Source organism: Echeneis naucrates, chromosome 8 (genome assembly GCF_900963305.1).
Source record: "Echeneis naucrates chromosome 8, fEcheNa1.1, whole genome shotgun sequence".
Classification (NCBI taxonomy): Eukaryota; Metazoa; Chordata; class Actinopteri; order Carangiformes; family Echeneidae; genus Echeneis; species Echeneis naucrates.
Genome location: NC_042518.1, coordinates 6405180 through 6426311, shown reverse-complemented (window position 1 = coordinate 6426311; position 21132 = coordinate 6405180). Strand labels below are relative to the sequence as shown.

The following is a 21132-nucleotide window of genomic DNA, read 5'->3' as shown; positions in this document are numbered from 1 at the left end:
ACAGGACTCACACATAGATATTGTCTGTTGTGATAAAGCTTTATTTGGTCACAACTAAATCCCAATGTGTATGTTATGTGCAGACTTAAAAAAAAATAATAGTGAGAATAATTGTGAGGGTGAGATACAAAACTGGACAAACTTCACCGGAACCAAGGTCCTGAGTGCATCAATGACACTTTGTGTGAAAAAAACTTATACACAGCCTTTACAAATTACTATTTTACATGTTAATCAGTGGCAAATGATCACACCCACTCCTTAAAAGAAATTTCTACATAATATAGACTTTGCTAAGTGCAAAGCAAACGGGGCTACAAAACACTACTGTACAAAACACACACAAACACACAGCACCATTTAATATTACAAAAAATAATATAGTAGTAATATTTAGTGCATTTTTTGAAAGCACCATAATATGTCCTGAATCAGACATGTGAGGCTTGTATTTAGTGAGTCAGTAATTTCCCTCTTGGATGAAATATTTGGAAACTTCCCTAGCAGTCTTTTCTGTAGACTTGCATATGACCAGTTTAAAACATCATCTCAGGTCAGCATTAAAACTAAAAAGGCAGCTATTCATTTAAGGCCCCTTTGTGATCATGAGGATGTGTGGTCTTCTGTGTGGTTTATGGGAAATCTTCAGCAAGGTGCTGTAGAGTGCTCTTCTGAAGGCCAAGGTGGATTCCATCAAGATAGTGCAGAAACCTGGAGGAAGGGGAAAAAAAAAAAAAAAAACAACAACAAAAAAAAAAAAAAACATCAGTTTGCTTTGGAGAAATTTCAAGAGGCTACATGTGTATTCTCTGCCTTGCAAATAGTTACACTTATGCACATTCAGTTTTAGTCTGTCAAAAGAAAAAAAAAAACAAACAAACAACAACAACAACTTAAATAATCTTATGAGTTAGTAATTGGGTGCCTGTTAAGAGATTACCCACCCACTTTAAACCCATGCTGACCTCCTGCTGCTAGTTGCCTGGGGAAAAAAAAAAAACTAACGATGCTCACCGTCGTTTCATTTTGCCCTGCTCCTTAAGGTGCTCTGATCTGCAGATGGTGCGTAGAGCTGGCAAGTAGTCCAGAGCAACTGCTGATGTGTTTCCCAGAGTACCAACCGCTCCTCTCTGCATCAGACTCGTCATCACTTCTTTCCTCTCCTGAACCAGCCTGGAAAACATCAATACACATCAATATTGCTACTTCTACTAAAGTTTAAAATGAGGCCTAACAGAGGCTTACTGAGAAGACTCACTGTGGGTGACATGGGCCGTCCTGAATGAAGCTGTAACCTTCACAATGAGGTGCCACGGGGAGGGTAAGTTCTGCTGTAGCTTCTTTTCCCAACTCCCCTTCCAGCTGTTGAGCTTTGTCCCAGGCTTCTGCTGTTGAAATTCGACATTTGCGGAAACTCAGGAACTCCACAGCAGCTTGGATCTCCGAGATGTACTCTCCACCCAGCCACCCATCTCTGATAGTCTCAGTTTTCAACTCATCTGTCATCCCGTCTTTCACCACTGCACTGACAGGTGACCTTTGAATTACACCCTTTTCAGGATAGAAAGTCAAGGAGGAGTCCACATACGACATGTTGTCTAAAAACTCAGCCATTGACTCTAGACACTGTGAGACAGGGAGGCTTTTTACACGCTCCTCATGAGTGAGTGGCTTTCTTCTAACTATGTTTAGAGTTGGTCTCTCCTTCACTTCCTCCTTTACTCGAGGTGAAACTTGGGGCTTACAGAGAGACAGAAAATTCTCTTCAGAGTCTGAGTCAGAATTCAGTCTATCATTGTCAGGTAGACAGTGTTTCTTCTTGTACTCCCTCATTCTGCTGGAAACTTTAATCGGACTGCCATCGTCTGAGTAATCCGCTGAGTCTACTGTGTGCTGTAACCTGGCAGGAGGTGGCAGGGTGTCAGACTGGAGGCAGGAGGATGACGGCAGTTCTTTGGGATTGACAGAACCATGGTCTTGTGATTCAGGTCTGCAGTTAGAGGTAGTCAACTGTTTAAGTGGTAGAGGTAAGAGGCGCTCCATGTTAGAATACAGAAGGTCCACTCCTCGTCGCCTGCTTTCTGTCAGCAGTTCCCTGCAAAGTGCCTCATCCTCCAGACTCTGGCTCTGTTGACAGCACAAACCTTGTCAAAACTGGCATCCCAGACTATATGTATCAATAAATAATCCTGACCAGGTTGGTTGGAGGGATCTAAGGGAAGTGAATGATTAGTTTACCTTAAGCAGCTCCCAGATGTCTCTCTCAGGCTCAATATTCATCAGGCCCAGCTTGCTCTCAGTGCAGCCAATATCACAGGGAGGGAGAGTGGATGGCACAGTTACGGCACATGCAGACCTTTCTGCTGCATGTCCATCAGCCTCTGGCTTCAGTTCAGCTTTAAGTGTGAATAAGGTAGGCAAAAACATCAATATATTTATATTAAAAAAAAAAAAAAAAAAAGGTACTTAAGCAAAAAAATTCAAGTAAAATTTTTTCCTGCTCATCTGCTCACCATTTTGATGTGCGTTTTTTAGTGCCCTGGCTATGTGACGGCCCCCAGCACTGCGAGTCCAGAACTGCAGCTGCATCAAACTCTGCCTGATGTCACAGCTGTTGAGTCTGAGCAGGGAGCTAATGTCCAAAAGATCCGTTCTCATGTCCTCAGCCAGACACAACAGCTGCAGGTAGCTACTCACATTTAACTGCACAGAGTTAGGAGTAAAATAAAAATCATCACCATGATAAGTTCAAACCACATTAAAGAATGATTAAACGGATTCCGCATTTAACTGTGATATTAAGAGTCTTTTACTTACCGCTGATGGTGTTGTGAAATGAATCTCTTCAAAGTGGCCATCAAACATGCTGCTGAAAGCAGGATCTGGAAAACATACCAAATTTGATTTGAGCTCAAAAATCTGAGACAGAATAAACATAAATATGATCAATAAAAGATACAATCTTAACCACTCACCACTGGTAGTGAGGATGACTGGCCTCTTTGTAGTGGTCATGAAAGTTTTGATAGCAGCTAAGAACCCTGTGTCATCGTCAAATATGACATCCACTTCTTCAAACAGGATAAGAGAAGTGGCAGTCTTCTTGTTCTGTTCTTCACTGCTCTCTGTAGGGGATGTGGGGTCTTTATGCTTATTGTGACCCTTGCTATTTGTATTCATAACCTTCTTCGAAGTAGCTGTATGAAAAACAAAACAAAAACTAAATTAGCATTTTAATCTTCATAGAAACTTTCAGAAACTTTCAAAGAATGACATACATACACACACAAAAAAAAAGAAAAGAAAAAAACATTGCCTTGACAGATGGGTAGTGCATTCACCTGTTTGTTCATTCTTCTTAGCAGGAAGTGGCGTCTTGTTCGTAGGCTGACCCATTTTGAAGAAATTAGCTAAAGAGGTTGGAGCCAGACTGCCTTTTTTAGCACCTCTTGGTGACTGAGGATTTTTCCTGGGAGAGGAAACCACTCTGCGAGGAGAGTTGATCTTTCCTGGAAATAAAAGACAGTTTTTCCCCCCAAATTTCAAAAGCTGACCTTGTGACATTCCTACAAATCTAACCGCGTACACAAAACCAACATCAACAGTATTATAAATGTCAGCTGTGTACTTACTGGGAGAGGATCCAGGTCTGGCAGCGCCAGGGCTGCTGCTTGTTCCGTAGCTGTTGAAGTAAGCAGGTTTGTGGGCATTGACCCCCTGACTGTCCACCTGGTGTGACTGAGTAGCTTCCCTCAGCTGGGACAGAATAAGACGGCCACTCCGCTGAGATGAAGCATTCACCTCAAACACCTTCAGGGAGCAGTGGGAAGTTATGTAAGACTACATATAACAAATTTGTAGCTTTGAAATACATGCGATTTGTTTGTACCTTGAAGCCCAGCTCCTGGGCACAAGCATAGACTGCAGCAGTCTTTCCTACTCCAGTGGGCCCTGTGATCAGCATTGTATTGCACAACATATCCTCTCCATCTTGGGAGTCCTCTTCCCCACAGTCCCAGTCAGAGTCTGCACATAAAATGGAATTAAGCATTCAAAATAAACATACACCAAACCCACAGTTTTAAATGGGAAAGATGGTTATTTGTCTAATTTCTCACCATTACCTCCTTCTGCTTGTTTCTTGTCTTTCTGCTTTTTTCTCTCTTCTCTGTCTGCACGGAGTTTCCATTCTTTGAGCCAACTGTACATAAAAAAGGAACATGAAACACTTCCTTCCATATTCTTCACACTGTAGAAAATAATCCTAAACATATGGTGCAATTTTTGGGTAAGATATTATAAGACAAATAAGTGGCAGCTATTTTTTTTTTGTTTGTTTGTTTTTACAGATAAAGGGAGGGTAAAGTCGTACTCACCTGTGCAGTCTCCTAACAGAGGCAGTGTTGCCTAAAATGTCACTGGAGTGTTGTGGCTGATATTTGTCTGTCCACAACACATCCTCTTTCACCAAATCTGTGTAAGAAATTGTGTTTTGCTTTCAGTTGCAAGGATTAAAAAAAAATGATCTAAATATCAAATGCGTGACAAAACAGCCATTTTAACCTCAGGTATTTAACTAACATCACTATGCCAGTTTATGAATTGGATTTGATATCCTCCATTACCACCTCACCATTTTTCACTCCGTTTTCTTCCAAAAGCAGGTCATCCAGAACAACCATCAAGTTGTGCTCCGATGGGGAGGAAGCACTTTTGTTACAAGGCTCAACTGTTTCATTGTGTTCCTCCTCTAGCTTGGACCTCTGTGTTCGTCTCGTACGGCCTCCCCTTTCTGCTGGCTCTGGATCAGCTGTGTAAGCTTTCCCTTCTGAACGGCTTCCCCGCTGCTTCTTAGCCACCTTTGCTGTCTTTTCTCCTTCATCGTCCATCCTCTTTCTCTTTCCGCCCGCTGGTTCAGCTGGTAGTGAAGTGCTTGTGACTCTGGTTGCTTCAGGTTCTAAGTGGTAACAGGTAATAGGTCATTTATATGTCCTAATTGGTAATCTTGGTGGTTGTGGTTCATTTTAAAATGTCAAGACTGACTGATCAAAGTAATGGCAATATTTATGTTTCAAGGGCAATTTAAATTACAACTCAGATTACTAGTGTGTGCGCAACTTTTAATTGTCTACATATAGTCAGAGATCACAAATAAATAATTCAGAACTTAATTAGCCTTGAATAAAGTACAATATGCCTGAATTTTTAATCAGTGTAGTAGTGCAGAAACCGCTTGTCCAACTGACCTGAGACTGTGGAGTGCTGCTGGTGGTCAATGCGTCTCTTCAAGAAGCGACTAAGGAACCTCTGACCAGGGAAAGGAGGGTTAGAGTCACCGACTTCCTCCATGAGAAGCTGGCGAACACTTTCAGAGATCTCAACTCTCCAGCTTGAACCCTACAAAAGAAAAACACAAAAATTCAATACAGTGCCAGCTGTTATACTCCGCCCTTTTTCTTGGTTTATTTCAGATGTTTATGAAGAGTAATGAAAGGAAATACTTCAAGCTAATTAGCAAAGCACATCCACAAAATTCACAAGCATGATAAATACTGTGAACACACATACCCTTTCAGGAAAGGCTCTACGGGCTGGTTCTGTCTTAAAACCAAAGGAAGTGGAAACAGGTGGAAATGAGCTGGATGTTCGGCTCCCGAGCTCTTTCAGATGATACAGTAACGGAGATTCAGGCCATGATAAACACCATAGAGGGCAATCTGTCAATACACAGCAAAAACAAGTTTCATCACTACCCTCTAGTTTGACAAGTACCTGGCCCTCAAGTGACAGCAAGTGTGTTTCTATAAAAGGAGCAACCTACTATTTGGTGGTTGTTTCATGTGTATAACAGGTTGAAAGGAGGAGCAGGAGAGAGAATATGCCTCTTTGTTGGCAGCAGTTTTGGCTATCTGTTTCCTGAAGGACTCAGGTAGGCCACTCTTCAAAAACTCTCTTCGTGCCCTGAACTGCTCATTATCCTGGGGGTTTTCAGAGCCCTCATGGTTGCTCTCATCAAAGATAGAAACCACTGCAGTCACCTTCCGAGCAACTTTCTCTTGGCCGAGCAAAGCTGCTTTGGAGCCTGTGAACATAATAAAATAGCCAAATTAGGAGAGGTTTTCAGGATTACAACAAAATGACAGTGAATTGTGGCGTGAGGGGAAACGACTACCTGGGGTAGCCTTGGTCTCTTTGCCAGCTGAAGTGGCTCTGCCCAGAACGTCATTTAGACTTCGCAAAGCTTTCTGGCTTTTACCCTTTGCTGGCGTTGCCTGTCTGGTAGGTGTCTTGTCGTCCTCCAAGCAGATGACAGAATCCTGACCCGACCCCAAAAAAAATAACAGAATGAACTCTAAAGCAATACTAAACTACAAAAAAAAAAAAACATGCCATATTATTTGAAGAAGCCTGCTGGGCTTTTACAAATTGACAGAGACTTTCTTCCACCTTTCCGCTGTCTGTTTTTTTCCCAGAGACAAACCAAAAGATTTGGACCACAAATTTTTCTCCCATGTTTACAGCATCAGTCCAACCTCATGTTTTAAAATGTATGCTATCACTTTGAAAATTGTAGGAAGAAACTAAATTCATTTGCATTTTGCTGTACCTCATCTTCACAGTAACTCTTCTTGATGGTCGCCTCATTTCGTGATGAACGCCTTAAAGTGCCCTTCTCCTTAGCAGCACTTTTCTTACTTTGCTGTATCACCTTGGCTCTTTCCACCAACTTCTTTGCCTGCTTCCTCTTTTTAGACTCCTTAGATGTCTGAAAGAACAGAGTCTCTTCACATCCTCAACAATAATGCTTTTTTTTTTTTTTTTTTTTAAACTTGCCAAGCTATATCCCCATGTCCTTAAATACAGAAGGTGTCCCATTTCTAAAAAATTATGCTTACTTTAAGAGCCATATTGCTTATGGTACTTCCACTCTCCGTCTTTAACACAGGAACATTTTTTTGGAGTCTAATAAATTTAATCCTTGGAGAAAAGAAAATATTTAGTTAAAGCATGAAAAGCACAAGATATTTTAACAATTGCATACACACTCAGCTGCCTATTAATTACATGAATCTAGATATAACCAATGTAATCTAATAGTTTGAGGTGATGCTGAATTATTATATCGAAAGTAAGCTAAATAGCCAACAACTTATAAAACATGGTAAATATCACTGACATAACCTTGATAAGGTCTAAAATGCTTTCCATTGCATGCAGAGTTGTATTAAATCACAACCACCTGAGTGTTACCTGATTGGACTTTCTTTTGTATCAGGTGGGCACACCATCTCCGCAACAAAGACTCCATGTTTGGACTTCCGTGGTTTTGGGGTGGACATCTTCACAGGAATTTCAGGTAAAGCAGCAGCAGCATTAGGAACATTTTTTGACTCCTTTTGTTCCCTGGGCTTCCTAACAAGGCGTTCTGGAGTGATTTCAATTGCTTGTCTGACAACAGTACCTCTTCTGGATCTGCGGAGAGCTGGTACGGATGGCTCCTCTTTTTTAATGTCAACGTCAACAACTGTTGCTGCTGTTTCTTCCGCAGGAGTATGAGCTGGTGAGGTGACTGCCAAATTGGCTTCTTTAGCATTCTTTCTGCTTCTTCTTGCTTGTTTCTTTTCAGCTATGTTGGTTTCCTGAGAAGGAGCAGGGATTTGCTCAACAGAGATAGAAATCACAGTGTCCTCTTCAACAACTTTGTCATTAGCATCTGAATTCTTCTCTCCGGGTTGTTTCTGTTTAGTCTGAGTCTTTCCAGGTTTGGTTTTGGCCCCATCCAGACTGGGCTGTTTGAAAGCAGCCATGAACTGTTTCCTCTCTGCCTCAGTGCACTTTGGTGTAGATTCAGTCTCAAGCACAGCAAGCTCCAGATCCTCTTCTTGAAGGACCACATTGGATTTCCTTTTGACAGTCAGTGAGGTAGAGAAAGACTGATGTCCGCCTTCTATGTGAGGAGATACTAATACTTCTCCAGGACTCATTGACTCTTTTCTCTTGTTGAATATGGAAGCTAACTTTCCCACAGCCTTGACTGCTTCCTGTTTGGGTGAATGTACGTGCACCTCAGCCTGGATGGTGACCAATCGGGGCGAACCTTGATGATTGTGTGGCAGCTCCTCAGAACCAAAATTTTCCAGCTGGTCAGTGTCTATTTCCTCTGCCCCTGTCATGATTTGATTTTCCTTTTCTTTGTCTTGTTCATCTTCACCCTTTTCACTCTTGTGACTCTGACTTCGGACAAAATCCTCAAAGGATATTGTAACTGTGCTGTTGTTTGACTGCAAGGCCTCATCAACATTAACCTTCATGCTAACATTGCACAAGGAGGTCTCTGCCTCCTTCTCCTCTGGATCTGATTCTGGTTGTTTAGTGTCCTGTTGATTCCTTTTCCTAAAATTTCTTGAAGCAGCTTTGACCTGTTTAGCTTGATCTCTCAAAGGTCCAACTGGAGGTGAGGAACTGTTCTTCAAACCTGGTTTAACTTCAACATATTTCCCACAGCTGGATCCGTTGTCATGATGGTCATCCTTTTCAGCCTGCTCCACGCTTTTCTCTGATAATCCAGCAGTAACACTAGCCTCTGTGCAAAGCTGTTCCAACAGAGCTCCCGGATCACTACCAAGCACCCCACAACAACTGGTCACCACTGATGCTGTGTCTTTACTCTGGAATGATCCTTTTACAATTCGGCCGCCGTCATCCTCAGAGAAGCTTGAAGTCTCAGCCTCCACAAGTTTCCTGGCAGCTTTGATGGCTTTCCTACCCCGTTTTTGAGATGGTTGTTTCACTACTGCCACTGGACTGGTTTGTTTTTCTGCAGATCGAGATGTCTGACAGTTTTCCTTAGATTGTTCTGGTGAGCTGCTCTTTTCTTTAGAGGACAAAGATCTCCGACTGAAGTAGTCCATGATGTTGTTGGAACGAGGAGGAGAAAATGGTTTCTCCACAGGCTTGGCCACAGGAGCGAAATAGTTTGTGATTGTCTTTACAACAGGATTTCCATCATCTTTGCGAGATTTCTTGCAAGGCTGTAACAGACACAACATAATTTCTTAATATATAGTTAGTTAAAACATTATTTTTTTTTTACCCCACCAGGCGAACGGTGAAAGAGTGACCAGTACAAGGGTGCAGCATTAACATTTTACAGAGCAGAGAAACGCAAGTCATAATACAAACCATACAATGCTACGTTAAGGACCAAACTACATTTAGTAGTAATAATAATAATAATAATAATAATAATAATAATAATAATAATAATAATAAAATTATCTGCAATAACAGATTAACAGGTGAAGGTAAGTATGATTTTGGGACAAACCACATTGTTTAAAATTACTACTGACTGATATTCCCTCATAGTACTTAGTTTAAACCGTTTCAGGTCAAGTCCAAATCCACACATTTGAAGACAATCAGCATGCAATGGAAACATTTGGCATCATTATTAAATTACCTGGGTGTCAAAGTCCTCAATGACAGATGCCATAGCCACAACACCAGCCATAATTTGAAGAGGCCTAAAACAAAACAAAACATTGTTACTAAAACACTCATTTATGAGCAGGCACATAACAAAATAGCGGGGATTTAGATAAACTTTGAAGTACTTTTGCTTCTGGGTCAGATGTCAAAGTTTCCTAGAAAGTAAACTCCAACTCAGGGACATTTCCCTCCCTCTATCTTGTCGTCTCTAATTATTGTTGGTAAACACAAATAATCCTGGAGGATAGTCAGCACAATTCCTTTACAAGTGCTAGTTAGAGACTAAGCAAACAGTCAACTGAACATAAGTAGGACATAATCCCTTTTTTAAGTGTTTAGAAGCATGTTTACAGCAACTGTATGCACCAAAACAACGTCCTTCCACATTCAGACTATATAAAAGCATTTGAAGCAGCCACCGTGTCCGACACTGTTGACACTGTAAACATCACAGTGCAGAGGAGTGTGGCATCAATCAGCACACTTTGGGGGGGAAATGAGTCAAGATAAAAAGCGGATTAAATATATTATAAACTCACACAGAGAACAGATACAAAGACTAACATGGAGGTTGATATTGGCGTCCAGATGTTTCTCCAGCTTTGTGCCAGACGACAAGAGGAGCAACCAGAAAAGCCCAAAGGTGAATAAACACTCACCGATAAAGCGAAAACCGGCGACTTTGCTGAAGGTCCGGAGAGTCTTCTTGCCTTTTTACTTACTTATCCTTGTGTATGATTTTTACAGCAATTCATTGTGAGACACGGACAAACGCTTGCTGCCGCCAGACAAATAAACTCCACCGAAAAACAGCAAGCTAGCAAACTTCGCTTGGTGCTACTTTAACCGCAGCTGCCAGAAGAGCTGCAAACATCTCCGACATGTCAGTCCGGTAGATACAAGGACACTCTGGGCGAGGTTACGAGCATAGTATCCAAATAGTTCCGAGTGGAAATTCAAAATACATGTTTCTTGAAGTCTGCCGTTTCCTTCAAAAACGCGCCAGACCCGCCGTGAATGAAGAGCGCCAAATATGCGCGACCCCCTTCTTCTTCTTCGCGTTAATGGCGAATTGCAACACCAACTTATAGGCGCATACCGCCACCTACTGTACCGGAGTGTGTAGAACGGGATCCCCTTCACACTGACATGTTTCTTTCTTTATTTTTCTTTATTTCAGCAGAGGTGACAAGGTGCGAAATACTTCGTTACTGTGCTTAAGTAGCTTTTTCAGGTATCTGTACTTTACTTAAGTATTTATTTTTCTGTGCACAATTCTTGCCAACGCCAACTCTTCATTCTCCCATAATCTAATATAGGTTTTACAAGTCCTGTGTAAATGGTCTTTAATTCTGTTCTGTTTGACCCCCATTTGCTTCCAACAAGACCTCTCATAACAATTAAAAATTTCTTACACTTGTCAATTATTTTCTGCATATGCAGAATATTTTCTCATCTAGTTCTAGCGCTTACTATGTTGTCAGCTTCTATCGATATAATTAATTTGAGGGGCTGTTCCAGAAAATTAATACGACGCACATAAGAATTTGTGCAACCAACTCGACCATCTGTGAAAATGGCAGCAAACATGGATTGAATGACGTCACCTCTGTGGTTGGCATCTGGGTGCAGTTGTGTGGAGAAGCTGGATGAAATTCGTTGGACAGGTGGATATCATCAACCTATAAAAATGTTTCCACCCAGAAAATAATAAAAAGAGTTATATATATTTTTTTTATTATACTTTATGCTTTTCAAACGTTGTTTGTTCAGTTTTCTATTTACGAGTTTGAAAGGCTATTTAAAAACACTGGAAATTTGTGATTACGAATTAAAAATGTAAATGAAACAGTAGCTAATAGCTGTTTATCTTTTCTGTTTGTTGATTAGTCTAATCTGAAAATATTTGTCAGTTGCCTGTCTGTCGGTCGGTAGTCGGTGTAGGTCTGATCAGACGACGGCTGATCCGTGTGTGCAGTCGGGAGCTCAACTGAACCTTCCCGGCCGCCGTCGTGTCTCCAGCTCTTCCCTCATCCCGTCAGTTTCTTGACTTTCCTTCCCGCTTCTGCGCAGCCCTGACCCCGCTTTCCTACTCCCTGTCCCTCGCCTGTCTTCTGGTAAACATGTCGGAGTACAACGCGGTACCGCCGCCCGGCTCCGGGGCCCCTCTCGGGGGACAGACGGCTCTCGGAAACGGGGCGGGAGGCATCAAGAAAGATGCCTTCGCGGACGCGGTGCAGCGGGCCCGGCAGGTGAGGGCTGTGACGGGCTAGCTGCAGTTAGCTTCAAGGCTAACATCGCACCAACAATGTTTTGGTCTGTCCGAGGACGGACAGATCCTTCCACACCTTCACTAAAATACTATCACTGCAGCCCCAACAGACATCTACATGTACACTGAATATACAAAATAACTCATTTGCATGACATTGTTGTTATTTCTAGCACTGACAGGAGGCTAATGGGGACTCCAATGGAAAATTAAAGTTCACTGGCTATTTATAAATAAATGAATAAGCGACAGGTTTAACTGTGTGCATTGTTAATATTTATTCTTTTTCTGATAGGCAAAGAAGTAAAAGAGCAACAATGACTCTCCATCCATAATCTGATGGTTTTTCCTTTTTATTTCCCATTGACTCGCTTTTGCCTAAATTATTTCGTAATTGTCAGTTTAAATATGGTATATGGAAGGATTTCTGTCGAATCCTGCACTAAATACTTTTCTCAAGAAGGTAATGTAATGGTCATTTATATATTGAAATTGTTTCCGAGTGGTAACGATTCAACGGTTGGTCCTGTCGGAGGTATTTAACATATTGAACCACTTTATATTTCAGATGAGTGTCTTTGTGATTTGAAATAGATGACATGGACAAATTAAAAGAACCTCCAACTTTCATCGATTCATCAAACTAGTGAGGGATTGATTGATATAAAGTACAAAAACACATTGCTCAATAAATGTTCCCATTGTTCTAACTATGATGGATTTCCAAAGCCACATAAACAAAAATCATCAAAAAAACTAAATGTGGTAGTTAAGAAACATTTTTTGTCAAAAAGTAAAATTGAACACAAAGACTAAGGTCTAATAAAAAATAACTTTTATATGCACTGAATACACACTGTCCATCTGCCCCTACAGTAAATGAGTGCTATAATGAATATGTATGTACTAGAATTTACATTCGTGTTTCAGATTGCAGCTAAGATCGGGGGTGATGCGGGACCTCCCCTGAACAACAACACAGCATCAGATGGCTTTCCATTTACTGCACAGAAACGACAGCTGGAGGATGCAGGTAGCAGTGACCACATTGATGAACCATCACTGTGTTGTATTGTAGATTCAAGATGTAAGACGTTTGTGAGATCACACATTCAGCTACAGTATATTTCATTTGACAGATGAACCAGAGAGCAAGAAATTGGCTGCACAGAGTGACTTGGATTCAGCTAAAGCACTGTGTGAGTTTATCCTGCTAAGTTACTTATTGCAATTGACAGTTGTATGTTGTACGTTATACTTGTTTCAGCATTTTACAGTTTTCCCTCTCTTTTTTTTTAATCTATTGTATCTCAGCTATTGGTGCACAGCTCGTTGCTCTTGCACAACAACGGTAAGATTTCTGTAGATGGTATCATAATTAACCATATTCAACCGCCTCTGTGTCACTGCTAGAAAGCCAAATACTGCCTGACTGTTGGCTTTGCTGTCCTTGCTTCTTGTTAATACCAGGCCTGCCTCCACCACTGAAGAGTACAGTGTTCCAGACAGCATGGTGGGACTCAGTGAGTGCAGCCCAACTCTATTTTAAAGACACAATGATGCCACAGTATGAGCCACCTAATCTTTCTTTCTCTTCATCCCTAGTTATTGGCCGTGGAGGTGAACAAATCAATAAAATTCAACAGGAGTCAAGTTGCAAGGTTCAGATTGCTCCAGGTACTATTTGCACTTCAAGTTATCCACTTTAGAATGTATTTTCCTCTTAGTTGTACCTTTGCCCTCTATCTGTGTGTGTGTGCAGACAGTGGAGGCCTTCCAGAGAGGAGCGTCTCTCTCACAGGTTCCCTTGACTCTATACAGTAAGTTTTGGATTTCTATAATTTTATGTGAAACCTTGTGGAAGCATAAAATTAGTCAGAAATTGGGCTAGGATCAGAATATGTGAAAACAGTTTTGACAGTTTTGAATAGTGATTCAATAACTTTGGAACTTTATTTTATAACTTTTGAATTGATTGCTTACAATGACAACTACAACTGACTTGATGTATATATTAGTATATTGGCTTAATAGACATCTGATGAAATGATGTAAAATGGCTGTGGAGTAACTGGTCAGCTCTTCCCCGGCTAGGAAAGCCAAGCGGCTGTTGGATGAGATAGTGTCACGAGGGAGGGGTACACCCCCATCCTCTTATCACGAGTCTACCAATGGGCAGAATGGCACAGTTCATGAAATGATGATCCCTGCTGGCAAGGCTGGCCTTGTCATTGGCAAGGGAGGAGAGACCATAAAGCAGCTACAGGTAAATGTTTTAGATAGAAAATGTTGAATCAATAAAGCAACAGTGGAACGAGTGGTGCCAGTAACTGTGTGCCAAAACACAATGTTTGATTGTGCAATACTTTAGGAGCGAGCAGGAGTGAAGATGATCCTGATCCAGGATGCCTCTCAGGGACCCAATGTTGACAAACCGCTTCGCATTATCGGAGATCCATACAAAGTCCAGGTTCAGATATAAAATTATATTACAAACTTTAATATGAATGTGTTACTGAGCTGCCATGAACAATTATCATCACTATATCCTTTTCAGCAAGCTCAGGGAATGGTGCAGGAGATTCTAAGGGAGAGAGACCATGGCAGCTACAGTGAGAGAAATGACTTTGGCTCCCGAATGGGAGGAGGCATGGATGTAAGTTAAAAGAGTAGAACTGAGATCAGTTTTCTTTGAGCCAAACCTGAGCTTCTTAATACTTCTGTTTTCAACCCAGATCCCGGTACCACGACACTCAGTTGGTGTTGTCATTGGCCGCAATGGAGAAATGATCAAGAAAATCCAGAATGATGCCGGAGTTCGGATACAGTTCAAACAAGGTACGGTTCTCCATGATAATGGTTGCAATGATAAAAATTCAACATTTTGTCAATTCCATATTGCATGAACAGAACATTTAGTTTCGAGACAACATGAAAGTTTGATGGTGATAGCTGAAATAAAAGTAACTTTAAATTTTAAATAGAGTTCATAGAATTACAACATTTTGAGTCTTAGCTTAAAAATCTGTCAGCATAATGTTGTTGTTTGTTCTTGAATTATGAAGAAGAGCAGAGTAGTTAAGTTGAGAATTGATTCTCAGTTCCATACAAATCGCATTAGTAATTTAATTCAGAGTTAACATCAAATCTATTTATTAATGCAGCCTTAAATCCTTTCTCTCAGATGATGGCACTGGCCCAGACAAGATTGCTCACATCAGTGGTCCTCCTGACCGATGTGAACATGCTGCCCAGATCATCAATGACCTACTGCAGAGCATCAGGGTCCGGGAGGAGGGGCAAGGGGTACATAAACATGCACAAAGTGTCTTACTCCAAAACAAACCAACAGAAATAGGGCCCAAAATGTAGATGATCTGAATCAGCTCTGGATAACAGTTTGTGAATGACAGTAGACTTGAGCCTGTTATTGCAGCTTTTCAGTTTTGGAACGTAGGCATCAATAAACAATAAACGATAAGCATTTAATTCAGTATAAACATAAATATGTCTTGAAGAGATACATCCTTTAATGCTTCTTTGTCATCCTGAGGTTTTCTTATTCCTCCATCTACAGGGACCCCCAGGTCCCCCAGGCATGCCTGCAGGCAACAGGGGTCGAGGTGGGGGACAAGGCGGCTGGGGTCCTCCTGGAGGGGAAATGACCTTCTCTATTCCTGCTCACAAGTGTGGGCTTGTGATTGGCAGAGGAGGAGAGAATGTCAAGTCTATCAACCAACAGACAGGAGCATTTGTAGAAATCTCTCGACAGCCACCCCCCAATGGAGACCCCAACTTCAAGCTCTTCATCATTCGGGGCTCCCCGCAGCAGATCGACCACGCTAAGCAGCTTATTGAAGAAAAAATTGAGGTACGCACCATTCTTGTTTGAAGACACATGAAAGTCAACCAAAATCTTTTATATTGTTCAAATGAGAAGCCATTTCGATTCATGTGCATGTTCATTCATATGCTGTGTCATGACCTACAGGGTCCTCTGTGTCCTGTGGGCCCAGGCCCAGGTGGACCAGGTCCTGCTGGTCCTATGGGCCCCTACAACCCCAACCCATACAACCCTGGACCACCTGGGGCCCCCGGACCACCACAGTGAGTGGCCATAACTCATGTGCAACAATGCAGCTCTAGCTGTAGATGCCACATTTGTAAACATTTAAAATGAGGGTTTGCACTAAAAAGCTGTTCCTTTCCCGCAGTGGCGGTCCTCCAGGTCCTCACCAGTACAATGCTCAAGGCTGGAGCAACACCTATCAGCAGTGGCAGCCCCAGGCACCACATGACCCCAGTGAGTCACCTTTGAATGAACTGCCTCTCCAGGTTTTCAGGGATTAATGCTTATCTCTGCCCGTTAAACACATTGACCCCTATTACTTTCATCTTACGGTTTATCCCTCCCAGTCTTTTCTGATGAAAAATGACAATTTTCTTCTAAATGTGGAAAGGTACACAGGAGTACTGATGGAAATGTTGTGATGAGATGCATGAACTATACTTAAAGCAGTGCTGGCTAACCCTGTCTCTGTTTCCCCCCTGGTCTCCAAGCCCGGTCTCCAGGCCAGTAGCAGGGGCTCACCCTCACCCTATGAGGACCTCACCCCCTCCACCCTGCATCTTTTCTAGGCAAGGCAGCAGCCAATGACCCTAATGCAGCCTGGGCAGCCTACTACGCTCAGTATTATCAGCAGCCGTCTGGGGCTGTGCCAGCCCAGTATCCTGCAAACCCAGCTGGAGGTGCCCAAACATCAGGGGATCACACCCAGCCTGCACAGACACCAGGAGGCCAGCCAGACTACACCAAGGCCTGGGAGGAGTACTATAAGAAGATGGGTGAGCCGCTCAAAGAACCTTATCTGTACAATTTGCTTTCCCTGATATTACTTTTTTTTTCTTCAGTTCAGAAATGTGTTATTGGTTTATATAATCAATCAAGTCTGCAGTTTTGCTATTATATACTATCGTGCCCCCAGTATGAACTTAGCAGTGTCGTGTCTCTTTTGTCTCTGACCTTCAGCCCAGGCAGGTGGCTCCGTCCCTGGGACAGCAGCTGCAGTCCCAGGAGCAGCAGGGGGAGCCACATCCACAACAGGAGGCCAGCCCGACTACAGTGCTGCCTGGGCAGAGTACTACAGGCAGCAGGCTGCCTACTATGGACAGACAGGACAGGCTCCAGGCCAGCCAGCTACTCCCCAGCAAGGCCAGGTTGGTATTGAGGCTGCTGTATGTTTTTTTTTTTTTATGTTACTTTGGTATTACTCTCTGATATCTCCATTTTATTTAATTGTTAAAGTTGCACATTTTACAGTGTATTGCAAGAAGCAGATTTTTTTCAGTAGTTTCAACTGTTTGCATTTTAGACGCAGTGAGAGTTCAAAGCAGGAGGTCTGAGCCACGGGATGAACAGGACACCCTGAACTTCAGGATCTACTGTTAATTTAAGGATTTTGTTTGTTTGTTTTTATTTTATGTTTTTTGATTCTTTGGTTTTTGTTTTTTTGGTTTTTTTTTTTGTGTTCTGACTGGAAGCAAACACTTCCTGACCACCAAACATCACCTGGATACTTTTTAATAATAATGTGAACTGAACAGACTTTCAATTGCTTTGCTCCTGAGGGGAGGGATAAGACTGATGATCCCATCGTGGCAGGTAAACAAAGCTGCTCAGCCTCTGTATTCATTTATAAATGCCAATATAAACAATGGAAGCCTTGAAAAAAAATGCCACTACATCTGTCTCATTCATCCTTTATAATCTCTGAAGACATCTCTGAATGATTTTTAAAGCCCTAATCCTCCTATCTCAGTGTTATATTTACTGAATTGCACAGCGCTGTTAGAAATATAATCATAATGTGTATCTGGTATAGGTAATAAACCAGAGAAATCCTTTTTAGAGCTAATTTGTTTGCTCACTGTTTGATGTTTGTTTTTTTAGTTATCACATTTCCCTCTGGTGAAGCACGCATGGTGGAAGTGTAATCATGTTGTTTTGCTCAGAAATTTCCAACCACAGTATTTTGTACAACCGATACACTTCCACGGTAGATCTTACAGTGTTGGTTTGTGTACGTGTGATGACAAATAATACTGAGAGTTGGGAGTGGTAGAAAATGAATACAGCTAATTAAGAGAGGAGTCACTCAACCTGCACAACAGCATACGTCAGCTTTCTAATAGTGAAAGAAAGTCTTCAAGTGTGTGTGTGTGATAATGTGAAAGTGTCATAGAGTTATAGGGCCAAGAGTCTTTTGAAGGAAGGAGTATTGAAATCAGGTTTTACATCATGTATTCACATAAAGTGTAAATGTTCCTCATTGGTTGATATTTTACTTGTGGAGACAATGAAAGCTACATTACTTGGTCCTGGTGTCCTCAAAGAGTGGACCAGTTTTTTGTTGCTGTTTTTTTTTATCATCATAATCAGGAGTGATGCAAGTAGCAAGTAGTTGTTCATCCACGTTGCCATGATTGGAGACATTTTAACGCTATCTATGAAACCTCTTCAGCTTCTTTAAATGTCCATTCTGGGTTCAACTGAAATACACCGACTTACTGTGGATCGAAGGGCAGAATGCAAAGAAAAATGTGAATTTAAACTTTGGCCAGCTTGCTGTTCCATATTGCTTGAAAAACTTTAAAGTAACTGTCTGTCTAATGGGCATTCACCTTCAAATAACTGCACATCTGTTTATTCATGTAGTGACTCGTGTAATGTATAAGTGTAATGTTTTACATGTGGAGGTTCTTCTATGATGAGAACTTGTCACATAGAGCTATACTGTGATTTTCTTTCATCTCAAGGATGCATGTTATTGCTTTTTACTTAGTTTTCTTTTCTGGTTGCCAAGATGAATCTAATATTTTGCCATCTCACAGTCATTGTTCATGTGCAAAAGAATGAAATTTGTTCTTCCAATGTCTCACTTTAAGATATATTGTATATGTACATATATTCAGCAATATAAGAAGCTGCTGGTTTTGACTTATAGAGCTGTATCGGGTATTATTCTTGTAATCTGAATGGCAGCTGTGAGCCTGCCTTTGGCAGCAGTGTTGACATTGTTAATAAATGACCACCAGCAGCAATACTCAATTAAAAAAAGGGCATATGTCAATGACTTTAAAAATGTGTGAACACTTTTTGTACTGAATGGTCCTTTACTGTTACTGGCTGTTACTTAGACTTAACTAGCCCTGCCACACAGTAAAATTGGTTCAGGAATGGGAGCTTTCATGAGTATTTATGGAATGTGTTAGATGAACAAGTCCAATCCACGGAGAAGCCGCTTTGCAACTTATAGAAAGAACTGTTGTTGTTGCTGCCAGATATCACAGCTCACCTTTCAGAGGTCCCTTTTTTGTTGCTTTTTTACCTATTAACTGTCAGAAATGTTGTCTAATTTGACAATACAATACAACAACACAACTAATTCATTTTCTCCCGGCAGAGTAAACTGACCTTGTATCATTAAAAAGACTGAAGGCGTGTTTAGTTTTGGTTCCACAGTCACTTGAAAAGATCACTGCAGAAGTGAACACAGACTACTACCTGAGAATGTGTGTGAATATACAGCTAGGAAACCACAGCCTATATAACAAAAAATAATATTGTGGCTGTATGGCAGATGTTCTATCTCAACCACAAAGAGTTCCGTCTGCACTGTCGATGCTGTATCATACACAAAGGAACAGGGAGTAAGAGTGCAATTTTAAAAATTCTTTAATTTATATCTTTAAAATTAAAAACATCTGAATTGCATTCTACCACCTCCAAAGGCACAGTCATACTTATAGCAGACCAAATTCATAAAACACTGCCACTGAACATCTTTTTTTCTCAATTTGTTTTGTACATAAGAAACAATGCACTATAAAAAATGACAACTTTTTTTACTGGGTAAACAATGGCCATTCTGTATGCTGTAGATTAAAAGACTGGAGTGATATGTACTCAGCTGTGGTTTCATTAGACTCCATATAAATGATGATGTGCTGGTTTGACACTGGCAGTGCTAGTTGAGAACATTTGCACTGCAGCTATTTAAAGACACTGTATTTAGAAATTCAAAAATGACAGGTTGGCAACAACCAATCTTGATGAACAGTGTTTAAGAATATGGATGTTTGAAGCAAAACAAAGCCATTGGCAGGAGGGAGGAAACGCAGTGAGACAAGTGAGATGAGCATCAGTGGAGGACTGTGCAGAAAGAGCTGTCAGGTCTCTCTCTTCTCACCAAATTCTCTGAACCACTCTGAGTGGTGCAAGAAATCTGACACCTGCACTCCACCATTTTAACACCTAAGACTTCAAAGGAAATGAAAGACATCTCTGACTCTCTCGTGGAGTTTTAAAGACGACAGTCAAATGTGCAAAGAGGCAGGGCCTAAACCTGTTTGCGGGAAAAGTCATCAAGAATGAAGTAGGAATGATAACCGAACGTACAATCACAAATCAATAATGCACACAAAGGTTGCTTACAATGTGTGACAACACAGCACCATACACGGCACAAGAGGTTCACTTAGTGACAACAAAATTCAAAATAGTGGATAAATATACAGTAGAATATATGTATATCACTGTTCTTACTCAGGCACAGTCCTCCTCAAAACATAGAGTTTAAAAACAACTGGGAGCAAAGCAAACAGGTTTGGCAAAGACATGGAAAAACTTATCGAAATAAGGCAAGAAAACGATATGTCAAAGGAAAATGAGGCAACAGAGGAACTTAGATGGAAAGGAATGAAGCACTTTAAATATATGACACATACAGTACCTCTCTCATGAAACCAGATGCTCAATAAAAGAGAGAAGGATTTTTGCAGCAACTAATGGGAGCCTGTATTCCACAGCTGTAGCTTTATCTTTACAAGTGTGAGTAGCAGCTGTGACAGGCACTCCAAGAACACAACAATGTTTTCTTTACAGGCGAATCGAGTCAGACAGAATCTACACACGCCTCCCAAATCAAAAGCATCTGAATGCTTAAGAAAATATATACAGAAGAAAACAGTCAAAACACTTGACTCACAGTCACACACACACACATATTCTCAACATGGAGAAGCAATGTTCAGTCAGCTTCCAAAATTAAGAGCAGAGCAGCACAACGTGCTCAAACAAGCAGGCGGAAAACACACAGACACACACACATTAGATAAATCCATTCAAATGCCAACATCTCTCCGTCTGCTGTTTTCAGCAAACATCCTTACCTTTTGAATGAATTAATAATGACAAAATTCACTATAAAGGGCTCCACCCCCGCTGCTCCTCCTGCATAAGTTCACCTTCATGCACACACACACGCACACAGACACACACATCACAGTATTGTCAAGATCACTTTGAT

General features: G+C 41.3%; 2 protein-coding genes across 7 annotated transcripts; one reads left to right on the top strand and one right to left on the bottom strand.

The window, feature by feature from the left end:
* Window positions 1-36: 36 nt before the first annotated feature.
* Window positions 37-21092, bottom strand: atad5a (ATPase family AAA domain containing 5a). Of its 4 annotated transcripts, none has more exons than XM_029509489.1 (22): window positions 20996-21092; window positions 9464-9527; window positions 7252-9032; window positions 6897-6978; window positions 6608-6766; window positions 6170-6317; window positions 5822-6082; window positions 5569-5717; window positions 5247-5397; window positions 4634-4957; window positions 4377-4473; window positions 4119-4201; window positions 3890-4026; window positions 3633-3810; window positions 3342-3509; window positions 2976-3197; window positions 2818-2882; window positions 2514-2703; window positions 2239-2396; window positions 1259-2127; window positions 1015-1173; window positions 37-711 (listed from the first exon to the last, which is right to left on the bottom strand). In XM_029509489.1, the coding sequence occupies exons 2-22, from the start codon at window positions 9512-9514 to the stop codon at window positions 633-635; spliced, it is 5511 nt and encodes a 1836-aa protein (XP_029365349.1). In that variant the 5' UTR covers window positions 9515-9527; window positions 20996-21092; the 3' UTR covers window positions 37-632. The 4 variants fall into 4 exon arrangements, with proteins under 4 accessions (XP_029365349.1, XP_029365348.1, XP_029365351.1 ...); XM_029509488.1 differs by lacking the exon at window positions 20996-21092 and adding an exon at window positions 10152-10641; XM_029509491.1 differs by lacking the exon at window positions 20996-21092 and adding an exon at window positions 10152-10641 and having other exon boundaries at window positions 4125-4201.
* Window positions 11512-19358, top strand: LOC115048172 (far upstream element-binding protein 2-like). 3 transcript variants are annotated; one of them, XM_029509496.1, is made up of 18 exons: window positions 11512-11744; window positions 12695-12797; window positions 12904-12963; window positions 13079-13115; window positions 13235-13287; window positions 13370-13441; window positions 13527-13584; window positions 13859-14030; window positions 14136-14234; window positions 14322-14420; window positions 14500-14602; window positions 14949-15070; window positions 15342-15635; window positions 15756-15871; window positions 15979-16067; window positions 16403-16609; window positions 16794-16981; window positions 17137-19358. In XM_029509496.1, exons 1-18 carry the CDS (start codon window positions 11616-11618, stop codon window positions 17143-17145), a joined length of 2010 nt encoding a protein of 669 aa, XP_029365356.1. In that variant the 5' UTR covers window positions 11512-11615; the 3' UTR covers window positions 17146-19358. The 3 variants fall into 3 exon arrangements, with proteins under 3 accessions (XP_029365356.1, XP_029365358.1, XP_029365357.1); XM_029509498.1 differs by lacking the exons at window positions 16794-16981; window positions 17137-19358 and having other exon boundaries at window positions 16325-16540; XM_029509497.1 differs by lacking the exons at window positions 16794-16981; window positions 17137-19358 and having other exon boundaries at window positions 16316-16540.
* Window positions 21093-21132: the final 40 nt, after the last annotated feature.